Source organism: Chroicocephalus ridibundus, chromosome 1 (assembly GCF_963924245.1).
Source record: "Chroicocephalus ridibundus chromosome 1, bChrRid1.1, whole genome shotgun sequence".
Taxonomy (NCBI): domain Eukaryota; kingdom Metazoa; phylum Chordata; class Aves; order Charadriiformes; family Laridae; genus Chroicocephalus; species Chroicocephalus ridibundus.
Window position 1 is genome coordinate 154,851,932 of NC_086284.1, and position 13,714 is coordinate 154,865,645.

A 13,714-nucleotide genomic window follows, 5' to 3' on the forward strand; every position below is an offset into this window, starting at 1 on the left:
GCCATGCAGAGAAGGCAGGCAGGATGAATTTTCCTGTCATAGGAGGTCAAGAGGGATGAGGCCATGGATAATGTCTTTGTTTCATTCAGAAAAACTTATGCAGCTTCAGGTTGTCTGGAGACCAGACTGGAGAGGCTGGGCTAAGCAGCCCCTTTCCCTGGCTGCCCATTTTCACTCAATTTCCATTGCCTTTCTCTCTCAGGACTTTGCAGAGAAGCACAGAAAAAAAAACCCCAAACGAACAAAAAAACCCAAATAAATGCTGTGACACCAGGCACAGCCATTGCTCAGCTCTATTTACAGGCTTCTTCCCTCTACAGCTGTGTCCCACCTTGGGCTGGCTCCAGAGCTGGATAACCTTGGGGATACACAAAACCTTCTTGCAGACTGCTGTGTCCCCAGACTCTTGGCCACCCAAGGTAGGACACTGGCATCCGGAAGCTATTATAGATGACCACAGGAGCATCACAACAGTACAAGAAGTATAACAGGGATGGTTCAGTTTGTGGAAGACCAAAGGGGGCTACAAATAAAGCCCACTGCAAACTGCCCACTGCCACCACCTCTTTTCAGTGCACTGGTACAGGCAGTTGTGTCACCTCAAAGTGGCTGTGCCAACGTGGTGGCTGCTTCCTCTTGGTTGCTGCCTGTGCTGCCATCTTCTTGCTGTACAACTAAGACCACCAGAGCACCTGTTTTTACAGGACACAACTCTGGACATCACAATGATGAACATCATGTTCATCAGGCTTGACTGCTTTCTGGCCAATTTTCCTTCACAGTGAGGTTTCACTCATGCTAGCCAATTGCCACAAAATTTCTGGCTAATTTTCCTTCACGGTGAGGTTTCACTCATGCTAGCCAATTGTCACAAAATATTGCTGGAACCTGAAACTTAGGAGCCCAAGTGTCATTACTGTAAGAGATACGTGGGAGTCAGAGTCCCATCACTTCAAGGAGACTTCAGCTGCTTAAAAACAGGGTTTGAAAATACGTGCCCTCTAGTTTTAACATCAAAACAAATACCCAAACAATACACCAATGAGAAGCACAAACCATCTGACTCTATATGTCTTTCCATTCTTCATCTATGTGACAAAAATGCTCCTGTGACTGACTGTGCATGAAGAAAAGCAGCCAGCTAAGGCTAAGCATGCTTTAATTGCACATGTGGACAAAAGACAAAATTAAGAATGACCTCAGAGATAATGGCTTTCAACTTCTCAGTCTTACCATCAAGGCTCTTGCAGGACTTCTCACGTCAGGAAGACTGAATTTGCAGCTGCACAAGGGTCAGATTAACACAGCTTCTCCTTGTTTCATCACTCCACCTCCACCCCCAAAAAAAAGCTGCACCTTGCAGATTCCCCTTCTTGTATCCACTGCCAGAAGGTACTTGATGCTTTCATCTCTGCCAGCTGCTGTTCCTTTCTGCTCCTGACCTAATGCAGCTGGTGAGGCAGCAGGGAAGGCAATCCTATGAAAAACACACTTAGTGCTTTCAGGACATACTACAGGTAATGTGTGATCTTTTTCACTAGGATATCTATTCTTCAACTGCAAAAGATGTACTGTGATTCAGAAATGAGTAGGTGTGGATTGTAGCTGAAGGCACAAGGGAATAATTGAATTGCCTTTCCCTTACCTAGCCAAAGGTCTCATCTTCAATTTTACCTTAGCTACCAGCTAATGCACCAGCTACATTTTGATAATGACTTGCTTCCACAGCCTCTGGGAAACCACAAGTTGATCCTGATGTGCAAAACCCCTGACTGTTGATATCAAGTTGTTAATATGCTTTTTACAGATGAGCAGCACTCCAAATCCATCCATTTTCCCCATCTGTGAATTTGCAGGCATCCTTTCACTGCAGCAAACTGTGGCAGCTGGCCTTGCCAAAAAAAAAAAAAACAAAAAAAAAAACAAAAAACACACACACAACAAACCAAAAAAACCCCACAAGGTCTCTTGAAATTGGGGCTGTAACAGCTAGAAGAGAAGGAATGAACTTGGGTGATCACCTGGCTGCCAAACTGCAGGCCTGCCTTCCTTTGAGTTTAACCTTTGTACCTATGAAGAATCATGAGTTGTGGGCTGGGTAACATGAAGGTGGCTCCTCTCTGCTTTCCCCTTCTCTCTGACCTTGTGCAGTTCCATTTCTTTCTTGTTAATTGGCTCAAACAAGATTTCCCCCAAGACTTGGGCAGTTGTATCATCAGCCAGTAATCCGCTAATTCCCTTGGACACGCAGGAGTCCCTTGTGTGCTACTCCATAACTGCATTTTGCCAGTGTTGCACTCCTCCATGATACACCAAATCGATATTATGTTGTGATCAAAGACATCCTTGTCCTCGGAGCAAATTTCCAGCACAGTTAGGGTATTTGGCTGCACAGTATACCATACATTTGAACAGCAGAAATTCTCAAGGTGTCACCATCTAAAACAAAAAGCCTTTGGAAATTAAACATTTTTTCCTCACAGGGGACAGGCTTTGATACATTGCTGAAGAAATCAGCACAAAGCATGTCCTGAAAGTCAACGTGATTTACCTAGACTTTCACAAGAAGGATGGCAGATGTCAGTATCAGAGCTTTCTTACGTCATGCTAGGAATCTATATGTTAATAACTACATATTTGTCATTAAGTAAGAAAGAGTGGATTTCTGGTTTTAACATCCCAGCCAGTGTTACCAGGAGCAGCTTCCCTAAACTGGGAGCAACCAGGGAAGATTTTATTTTTAACTAACTGCCTCAGCGCGATGTTGGTCTGTACTAGACAGCAGTGACTTCACTGAAGTTCACACATCTAGCGAGTGATACCTTGTATCAGGAGTTCAAAAAAACTAGACCTGAGAAGTTACTTGTTAAAATACCTAATCAAAGAGGCTGAAGATCCAAGTTAAAAAGCTTTCCTGTCGGATTTCCCTGAGAACCTTCTCAGGCATAAAATAAAATGTGCAAAGTAGAGGTGCATCATCACCTGTCAGTATGCTTAAAGCTGTTACCACATCTTACATGGCATCCTAAGCTGATGTTGATAATCATAGAATCACAGAATGGTTCAGGTTGGAAGGGACCTTAAAGATCACCTAGTTCCAACCCCCCTGCCATGGGCAAGGACACCTCCCACTAGACCAGGCTGCTCAAAGCCCCATCCAGCCTGGTCAACAGGAAAATAATGATTTTCCTGTTACCTTACCAAGTTCTTTATTCCTAGCATGGTGGTGAGTATCTAGAGGGCACAAAGACCTGTGTCCTGAATTGCACATTTTATGCACATTTTTAGGTATTATGAGTGTTTTCAATGGCTCCCTCCTTGGAGAGGACCAGAAAGAGTTGCTGAAAGACTCAAAACTTTTGAAACTTCATGGTTCCCCAAGGATTCCAAGGAATAATGTCCACCTGAGCCTAAACCGCAAAGGTCCATCCACAACTTTATATAATTTGGGGGATCATTTCTAAAAAGGCTGAGCCTGAGTCCTGCTTTACAAGAGTAAAAGGCATACAAGTATCCCTACAGCTTAACATGTCTGTGGACTTCAGGCTTCACATGGCAGGTGGACACCAGCTTCCGTCTAGGTCCTGGGCTCCTCCCAGCGCATCACCTTCATCCTAGTCTCTCTGCAGCCCAGAATGGAGGGGCCACATTCTCTCAGGACACTGGGGTTCACCCAAGTTTAAAGAAAAAGCCCTGCTTTAGAAGCAGCTTTCATGCCCTAGAGAGCACGTTTTAATTGTACTAAAACAGGAGATCACTAGATGGCCTCATAACCTCAGAGATTTGGGCAGATCCAGGCTTAGGCTGTGTAATCACCAGATTTATTTTTAAAAACCTGGCATCCCAAGTGCTGCAGGACTTAAAATTGTCACCTCAGGCAATGCACAAGAGCCTTTTCAAAACACAGTGTGTGAAATTTGGGACATTATGTCCCATAGGGAAGGTAGAGAGAATGGGGAAGAGAAACACAAAGAGGGGAAAACAGAGGTGCAGCTTGCTTGTGGGACATACCTGGTATTAGAGCACTGGCTGGCTGGTCTTTCAGTGTTCAGTACCTTCAATAGCTGTCGCTGTTACAAATGCATCCAGACACCTTGGCGAGGCCATACCACATTTGACAGTGGTCTTGATCTGATGTGCAGAGGAAGAAAAAACAAAGATCCTATTTTCACTGCTGTGAAATTTGTTTACGTGTTATTACTCCTTTTCCTACATAGATTTTTATTACTGCTTTAAAATGCAGAGCTAGTTTACATTGACGCAAGTCTTTTAAAAAAGTAATTTATAGAATTATAGTATTGTCCAACCGTAAACCTAAGACTGCAAAGTCCACCACTAAACCATGTCCTTCAGCACCGTGTCTACCCATATTTTAAATACCTCCAGGGATGGTGGCTCATCCACTTCCCTGGGCAGCCTGTTCCAATGCTTGATAACACTTCTGGTGAAGAAGTTTTTCCTAATATCTGTTCTAAACTTCCCCTGGTGCAATTTGAGGCCATTTCCGCTTGTCCTATCACCTGTTGCTTGAGAGAAGAGACGGACCCCCACCTCTCTACAACCTCCTTTCAGGTAGGTGTAGAGAGCGATAAGGTCTCCCCTCAGCCTCCTTTTCTCCAGGCTGAACAACCCCGGCTCCCCCAGAAGCTCCTCACAAGACTTGTTCTCCAGACCCTTCACCAGCTTTGTTGCCCTTCTCTGGACACACTCCAGCACCAAAATGTCTCTCTTGTAGTGAGGGGCCCAAAACTGGACACAGTATTCAAGTTGGGGCCCCACCAGTGCTGAGGGCAGGGGGACAATCACTTCCCTAGTCCTGCTGGCCACATTATGCCTGGCGCAGGCCAGGATGCTGTTGGCCTTCTTGTCCCCCCGGGCACGCTGCCGGCTCATATTCAGCCGGCTGTCGACCAACGCCCCCAGGTCGTTTTCCACCGGGCAGGTTTCCAGCCGCTCTTCCCCAAGCCCGTAGCGCTGCGTGGGTTTGTTGTGGCCCAAGTGCGGGACCCGGCACTTGCCCTCGTTGAACCATTTAAAGCGAGCAGGACCGGAGCGCGCACATGACGCTGACCGGGCCCTGGACTCAGGGAGGGGCGGGCCCGAAGCGCTGCGGCGTGGACAAAACCCAACCCCAAGCACCAGCGAAGACTGCCGGTACCGGAGCCGGAACGGAGGCACCTCGCTCCGCGCCACTGCTCCTTTAAGGGCGGGCGGGGACCCCGGCCCCCCTCGGCCCAGCCCCCCTCGGCCCGGCCCCCGCGCAGTGCAGCGGGGCGGGGCGGAGCGGGGCGGAGGGAAGCGGCGGCCCGGGAGCAGCAGGTAGGTGGGGGCCGGGCGCTCCCCGCTCTCGGCCCCGGCCCCGGCCCTGGTCCCGCCCCGGCGGGGGGCGGTGCGGCCGCGGCTGGGCGGGGGTGGGGCGGGCGGCCCGGACGGGTTAGGCCCGCAGCGGCCTGCGCGGGGCGGGACGGCACGGCCCAGCCCAGCCCAGCCCAGGCGGTGGTCCCGGTGTCGGCCTTCCCCTTGTTCGTGCCCTCCCGTAGGCTGGCGGCCGCTTTGCAGAGGGGTGCCCAGGCCGGGGTGACGGATGGGGGGCTGTGTGGGTGGGAGCGGTCTGGATGGATCTGGCTCGGCCCGGGGCGCCGGCGGGTCGCTGGTGGCAGCGGGGCTGGGTGACAGCGGCCTGTTTGCCTCCCTGCCTCCCTCTCTCCCTTCCCTCCCCGAGGCAGGCAGCCTTGGCCTTGGTTCGGCCTGGTTTCCCCCGATGGGAAACGTGGGGCCAGCATGGTTGTGCTTTCAAAGGCACCTGCTGCTTTTAAAAAAAAAAAATTGAATTGCACGGGATTTTTTTTTTTTTTGGTGGATTTTGCTTGGTTTCATCCTCTTTCCCAAGTCCTGCTCACCCACTGATTTTTATTCCCAATAAGATGGGAAGGCCGGGAGTGCCACAACGCAAGGGTATCTGTCCCGACGCCTTCCTGCAGTAAACGCTTCAGCTCAGTTTGGCATTCGGAGCACGGAGCTCTTGGCAGATATTTCTCTACTGGCAGTTAATTTGAAAAGAGTAACCGTCGTGACAGGCAATGCAAAATATCTCAGCCCTGCTAATTTGCGGCAACTCATGGGAAAAAAGCAGCATACACCATTAGCTGACAAGATTTATATCTTTGATTGATTTCAGTTAACTTCATGCTTCCCTTAGGCAGATGAGGATTATACAGCTCTGCCTTCAAGAAGGAAGGCATTCGTTAATTATATTCATTAATTACATAGACTCTGATGAATGGCATTCTCAAATGTGGAAAAAGGCAAATTGTTCAGTCACAGGTATTTATGTGTAATAAAACCACAAAGCCTTTAGCCAATGATTTGAACTAAGACTTCACTGGACTATCAGCCTAAATAGCGAAGTGTTACGGGAGGGAAGTTCACAGCTTAACATTTTAGTAAAGGATCGAACTGAACCCAGGACCTAAAGCAGAGTCCAGTGCACAACAAAAATGGCACTAAACACATATGAACTTTTACTAAAGATCCAGACAGATAAACTGAAGTAATGAAATATGACTTTGTTTTGTTAGCATATTTTTCTTGTTCTCCCTTTGCCTAGTTTTTTTTTAAGGATTACCTGCACAGCTCTAGATGGCAAAGCTGGCCACAATTATTCTGTTGTGAAAACTTGGCAGGAGTGGGCTGAAGTTGATTTTCTTCATGCACCATTCTGCTTTTTCATGAAAACCAGTACAGAAGAGAGAAAACAATTGCAAAATAGAGAGCGCAGTTTCCCTTGTGTCCGTACTTGCAGTCTTACTGTTGTGGAAGCACAGGCCTTAAATGCTTCTCCGGCCATCAGCTTAGGGGGAGGTTCAAAAGCTGTGCCCTGAAGCATGTAAGTCCAAGCTATTGAAAAGAGGTTAGAGAGAGTAAGATGAGGAAGGAAACAGTTGCTCTTTCTTCAGGACACCGCTTGGTAAGGATACTTACAGGATCAGCGTCAGAAAGACCTAGGGTCTGCAAGAGATGGTGGATGAGGAGAATACGGTGATGGTGACGAAGTGCTGAGAGGCTCTTCTTCATTTTCCGGTCAGCTGAGTGCTGCGGCTCTCCACTCTCCATTCTCCTGATTCTTAAATGAGTCTAAACTCTGGTGTACCAATCTTCCATTCCCCTTTTCTTCACTGCTGGTGACCTGAAAACTGTCCTTGAGTGGTGTCAGAAGGCCTTTGAGTGCGAGCTCACCTAGTCTGAACGTCTCACCTTTTAAAAACTTAATTTTCTTTAATGTGTTGGATTCAGTTTCTCTCTCTTTAGACAGCTTGGAGTGAGGGACACTGAGGTTCTGGAGCATGTCCAGAGAAGGGCAGCAAAGCTGGTGAGGACTGTAGAGCACAGGTCTTATGAGGAGCACCTGAGGGAACTGGGGTTGTTCAGTCTGGAGAAAAGGAGGCTGAGGGGAGACCTTATTGATCTCTACAACTACCTGAAAGGAGGTTGTAGAGAGGTGGGGGTCACTCTCTTCTCCCAAGTAACAAGCAATAAGACAAGAGGAAACGGCCTCAAGTTATGCCAGGGGAAGTTTAGAATAGATATTAGGAAAATTTCTTCACAGAAAGAGTTATCAAGCATTGGAGCAGGCTGCCCAGGGAAATGGTTGAGTCACCATCCCTGGAGGTATTTAAAAGACGTGCAGATGTAGTGCTGAGGGACATAGTTTAGTGGTAAGTTGGCAGTGCTAGGTTAAGGGTTGGCCTTGATGATCTAGATTGGTCTCTTCCAACCGCAATGATTCTATGATTCTATGTTTATATAGTTTCTCACAGAGAGTGGGCTACAGTGGTAGCATCCACCTGAGACTGTTGTACCATAAGACTAACCGATCCTTTAAAATACAGACTGAAAAGCAACAAATTGGGAGTATTCTGATTAAGATCAGTTCTTGGGGATATATTTTTTTTTTTTTTCATTTTGGAGCTGGCGGTCTGACAAATCTGAGGGACAAAAAGTCTTTTGAGGAAATCCTTTAATTGCTCAACTTTAAAAAGATGCTTTCATATAAAAGATTCACCACCATTATAACACTTGTAATTAATGGTGTCTCACAAGCAACCTACTGACAACCTTCGCCATGCCCACAGGCCCTGCAATGCCAGAGCCCTACTGCAAAATCTTAAGATTCAATGAAGAACCTTACATGGGAGTAGCTTGCCATATGTATATCTTCAAGGCAGAGGGAGGGAGATGTTAAAAGGCTGAACGTTTAATTTTGAGCTCTATCAACTGTCCCGCTAACTGGTTGTTTCTCATGGGATATGTTTATAGCACTCTCCTGAATGGGTCTCTTGATAGCTTCTTCCTTAAACACCACTTCTTTCAGACTTCAAAGCCTTTCTGAGCAGGGGCAAAGCATGCATTCATGGTCATGCAACAGCACGTTGACCTTCTCTTCCTAAAGCCCTGGTGGTGCATAGCCTTGAAGTCACTGAAAAAACAACACTTACGTAGCATTGTTCTCCTTTCAGGAATTGTCATCTATTACTATCACTCCTGTGAGTTTGTTTCAAGCTTTCTGCCTCATCACCTGCTGTGGTCATCAGATAAGCTGTGCTCTGAGCTCTCCTGGGGAGGGTTTGACCCTGGGGAGACATGGCCTTCCGCGGCTGGAAGCGTCTCCTCCTCTTGGGCAGGCAGAACACCTTTGCCAAGGCTTGGAGGAGCAGGAGGGGAGTCCCCTCTCTGCACTGGAAGCGCTGCCACCATTGGAGTGCTGGCAAGTCTCTGGACCCTGAGGTGAGAGCGTTTTTGGAGGAGAACACAGAGGTCACCAGCAGTGGGCACCTCACACCAGAGATACGACTGCGCCTCCTCACCCCTCGCTGCAAGTTCTGGAAGGAAAAACCTGACCTGTGGCCTTACGGAGACCCTTTCTGGGCAATTTACTGGCCGGGAGGCCAAGCCCTCTCCAGGTACGCATCACCAAAGTTGCTAAGTCAAGTCTGCAGCGGCCCAGGATGTCAGACCTGGATCTGCTTGTAGTGATGCCCAGCGATGTGTATTTGCCTCGTATGAGAGCGCATTATCCATACTCTGCTTATACAGGAGAGACGCAATCTCTGCTGGTTGGCAGTGAAGTTTTGGTACCTGCTGCATGTAGAGTAACTTACAGCTCTTAAGTTGAAATCTGTTGTCTTCAGTGGGAATGCGTGTGTTGATAACGGGGCTGAATTTGGATGTGTGGAAGGGCTGTGCAGTTGCCATGAAAACCTAGCAAGGTGTTTAATTCTATCAACTCATTGTCACTCCAAACAGGAGGATTGCTATTTTGTCGTAACACATGGGGGTTTTTTTTGGTAGGAGACAGACAGCAGCGTGGATGTGTGTCTGGTCTGCTGAGAAAAGTAGGTTTATGCTGATGCACTTGGAGTGGTGGCTGGCCTGAATCACTCTCCTCATTTAGGATTTCAGCAGCCTTATTGTCAAGCCTTCTTGTGGATGCCTTTTAGTCACATCAGAAGCCACATTTTGATTTTGGACACTTACTGTCAAAATGTCTTTAATGTTCCTGATTCCCAGGAATTAGTTAGGGTACCTTTATTCTGTAAAATCAAATCTCTCACTTTGAACAGCAGAAGTTCATAATTGTCACAGCAAAGAACAAGCTGTCAGATATTCCCCACATAGATGAAAGGCAAGGATCTGAATTAGGGCTTTGCTGTTTTTCTGCAAGAAAGCATAAATAGGAAGGCGGTTTTTACCAGGAAAAAGATGAGCTTTACAGTTAAATTGCGAGTCGATTAGCCTGCCGTGTAGGTGAACTAGAGTGCTCCTAAACATTGCATAATTACATTAGGTAAGGTAATCTCTACATTCTGTTATTGTATGATTCATATGCCCAGATATTTGGGTAGCAATAATAATTATCTGGGATTTCACCACTTTATTGACTTACTGCTTATGCACTTGTTTGATGTATTGGGAATGTCAGAAATTAGCTACGTAATCTGGAAAAGCAGAAAGAAAAAGGGAGCATGAAAACAGGCTGCTTCCATAACTGCGCTCCTTTCACCCATTGGCATTGCCACAACATCAGGAGTCTATTTCAAGATGTTCCTCTTGGTGTAACTCAAGATACCTCGTTAACTCAGCATGGCAGACAGCAGTCTCCAACAGCAGCGTGATGCACTGTGTGCGTGCCAGGGGATGCAATCGATTCCAGCTGTCCCAAGTCACCGCAGTCATTAGCAGTAACTCAGGAACCACTCAGCTGGAAACAAGGCACTCGCAGCAGATCATGCTCTACACAAGTTACTGCTGGAAAGTCATTTCAAATCCAAGCATTGCCCCTAGAAAGGGGAAACAGAGCACTTTCTGTGGAGGTCATGCCCCTGTCCTCCACCCCGTTGGTAAACTACGGGCTGTCCTCAGAGAAGTGATGGCCTGAGGAGGAGTGGCCAAAGAGCTGAGCTGCTGAGCCTCGGCACCCATTTCCTGCTGGGTGCCCTCAGAAAAAAAGCATCTGTGGATCTTCAAAGTAGCAAATAATGCTGCAACGCTGCGTGCCAGACCTCATAGAAGGTGATTTTCATTAACACTGAGAAAGTTCCACTCATTGGATTCATAACCACGTACTCACATGCACCAAGTTGTGTGTGCCCAAGCTGTCTGGTGAGTTTCCTTGTGATGACATGTAGGACGAGGCATGGAATGTCAGGTCCTCCTCATGTTTCCTAGGTTCCTGATCTGGGTATTTTGTATCTTCAGTCCTGGTCCTGACTTTCCTGCTGTGGCATCTTAATGGCTTGAACTGTTTAGTTTGAGGGTAGGTTGTCTTTTATTCTGCCTGTCTGGGCTCCTAGGAATCTGTATACAGATGTGGTGGGATCTACGTGCCATCAACACTTGACACTCTTATTAGGCCTCCTTCTGCCATTCCTTCTGGTGCTTCTAGGCCCAGACATTTCCATCCATCCATCCATCTATTCACTGTTGACATCAATCTTAACGTTTCCATCACAGCTCTCTGCACTGGAACCCACCTGCAAAAGCTGTCCTTACCAGTAGCCCCGCGTGAACAGTCAGCCATCAGCCCCCATGACAGAAGACAACACAAATGTAGAATCCTTTCCTGTTTCTACTTTAACAGAAGTTATGGCAATTAGTAGTAAATTTATGGCAATTTGCAGTAATTTTTGTCACCTAAGGGTCTTCCCCCTTGTCACTTAGGGCCTTCCCCCTTGCAGAAGATTGAATTTCAAGGCAATTGTTAAAAGTTCTGAACGCTCAGTAATGGCTACATGATTCATCATCTTTAACAATAACCTGCCTTCTCTCAGGTCTTCTCCATTTCCAGCCTAGAGGTTTTTGCTTGCTGACTCCTCATGGCAGGTGTCAGCCACTAGATGAAGACACCCTTTCTGCTCACCACTGCTCTATTCTCATTTTCTTGTTGCTACTCAGGAACAACATTAAGGAGACTGGAAGAATTTGTATCTGTGCCTGCATGGTTCAGGAAAAGACAAGAAATTCCTCTTCTTCCAAGTAGTTGCATATGCAGTATTTTAGGGGATGGGTAGGCCTTGTGTTTTGATGGGTGCAATATTCACCGTAAATACACCTTCATGTTTCTTCAGTCAGATTGCTTTTAATTTCTACAAATTCTTACTTTCCTGTTTCTGATGCCAAGCATTTTAGTCACCTTGCAGTTTGTGCCCATTTATTAGATAAGGTCTATTTATTAGATAAGGTCACCTGGCAGAGAAGCTGATTGAAATAAAATGTTGCTTAATTGGCTGGATTTTTCTTTGTTTGGGGAGTGGGAGAGAAGTAAGGGAGAAAGATGATGGTTCTTGACTTTTCTATCAGCAGAGACAAATAAGGAGCCATGTACCAACTGCACACGTAGAATATTTCTAAGACACCATGTATGGCAAAAATTCTTATGCAGTGTTATGCAAAACGGCAAATTTGCATAATCTTGTTCATTGCTTTAACAGTTTTTATTTTCAGGTATATTTTAGATAATCCACGCGTTGTTAAAGGACGATCGGTTTTGGATCTTGGAAGTGGATGTGGAGCAACAGCAATAGCTGCTGTGATGAGCGGTGCATCGCAAGTCCTTGCTAATGACATTGACCCTAGTAAGGCCTTTTTTTTTTTTTCATCTCTGTGTAAAGATATTTGTCAAATTTTAAAGCACATTTGACATAGACTTTTCTTTGCTCCATTTGGGAGAAATTCAGGTTCCAAACAGAGTTCTAAGAATGCTAGAAAGATGAATGGATTTTTCCAGTATTAGAACCTGTATTGTACCAGCCTCTCTTGCACATAGTATATCTTCATGGCTCCTTAGAATGAACAAACCGCAAAATTTCTATCAAGTGTTGCCTATACACCATCACGGCTGGTTTGGAAGAGAACTCCAGGCACAGGTAGCAAGTTGGCTTCTCTGTAAGACCATAGCATTTTCCTGAACTTTCATACATTAGGGCCTAGACTTTGCCTTTTTCTCCCAGACTTTGTTTTCCCATAACTGATTTACAAATTTGGTTTATTCATAATTTAATTACTCATTGGTTATGGAAGAAGTACATGCATAGATTAAGGCAGTTGGATATTCTGGTTTGATTCTATGACCGGTTTCCATTTGGTATCCATTCAGGAATAGTTCTTCCCTGTGTCATGGTGCAATGGGGATAAAATTCTGTCACTTTATGCCAGATTTTGACCTGTAATGAAACCTGTGGAAATCCCTAGATAGCATAAACAAAAATATTTAAGAGGTGAACTTCAAAGATGTGTCAAGGAAATTTTTAACGGGGCTGAATGGCAGAATCCTAAAAGGTAACTTTCATTTCACTTTGACTTTTCTCCAGTTGCGGGAATGGCAATGATCTTGAACTGCGAACTGAACCACCTGAATCCCTTCCCCATCACCATTAAGAACATCATTAATTCAGACGCTGGCAACTGGGACCTCATTGTTCTAGGAGATATGTTTTATGATGAACAACTTGCTGATGGTCTGCATCACTGGCTAAAGAAATGCATCAGGATACAGCAAACTGAAGTGCTGATCGGTGACCCTGGCAGGCATCAGTTTTTAAGCCACAGCATTCGCAGTCAATTGCACAAAGTTATAGAATATTCACTTCCTGAGTATACTAGACAAGAAAACAATGGATTAACATCAAGTATTGTCTGGAGTTATCAGCCCTCAAATAACTTAGAAAACTGTTGAAGCTGGCTTTCTAATGAATTTTGTCTCGCTGCATTGGCTTTTTTTATAAGTATGTAAAATGAAAAAGGGAATTAAACACGGAACATATCTGTTGATGCAAAGTAGATTACTGTACCTTCACTGTACTGATTTCAGTCATACTCACTGAGGCTTTTGCTCCAATTGAGGTAAAAACTACATGCAAACTGTATTCACAGGGGCCTGCACTGAAGTGCAAATCCAAAGACATGTAAGAGTTTGCATGCTTGATGTTTTTCCTGTATATTCACGTCTTGCTCTCTGACACCATTGTGAAATATTTTGGACATCCAGCAGACTGCTGTGGGGAGAAGATGGTGGCTGAAAAGTTACTGCACTGCTTTCAGACTTTTGCAGCTTATTTACAGAGAAAATTATTGCTGTCCTTCATAAAGCTCTCTGCTAGATTATTAGCTCATACTATGCTCAACTTAAAGTGCCTTGCTCTTTTTCTGGATATCTCTT

General features: G+C 45.8%; 1 protein-coding gene across 1 annotated transcript; it reads left to right on the top strand.

Annotated features, from left to right (window-relative positions):
- The first annotated feature begins 5,037 nt into the window (after nucleotides 1-5,037).
- On the top strand, nucleotides 5,038-13,677 carry ETFBKMT (electron transfer flavoprotein subunit beta lysine methyltransferase). The gene is made up of 4 exons (XM_063319267.1): nucleotides 5,038-5,319; nucleotides 8,517-8,960; nucleotides 12,001-12,131; nucleotides 12,867-13,677. Exons 2-4 carry the CDS (start codon nucleotides 8,641-8,643, stop codon nucleotides 13,229-13,231), a joined length of 816 nt encoding a protein of 271 aa, XP_063175337.1. The 5' UTR covers nucleotides 5,038-5,319; nucleotides 8,517-8,640; the 3' UTR covers nucleotides 13,232-13,677.
- The last annotated feature ends 37 nt before the right edge of the window (nucleotides 13,678-13,714 follow it).

Bases quoted from the DNA above. Each gene is read 5' to 3' on its own strand.
- ETFBKMT (XM_063319267.1), top strand. From the start codon at position 8,641: ATGGCCTTCCGCGGCTGGAAGCGTCTCCTCCTCTTGGGCAGGCAGAAC. The intron at 8,961-12,000 runs GTACGCATCACC...TTTTATTTTCAG, and splicing joins GGAGGCCAAGCCCTCTCCAG to GTATATTTTAGATAATCCAC. The intron at 12,132-12,866 runs GTAAGGCCTTTT...ACTTTTCTCCAG, and splicing joins TGCTAATGACATTGACCCTA to TTGCGGGAATGGCAATGATC.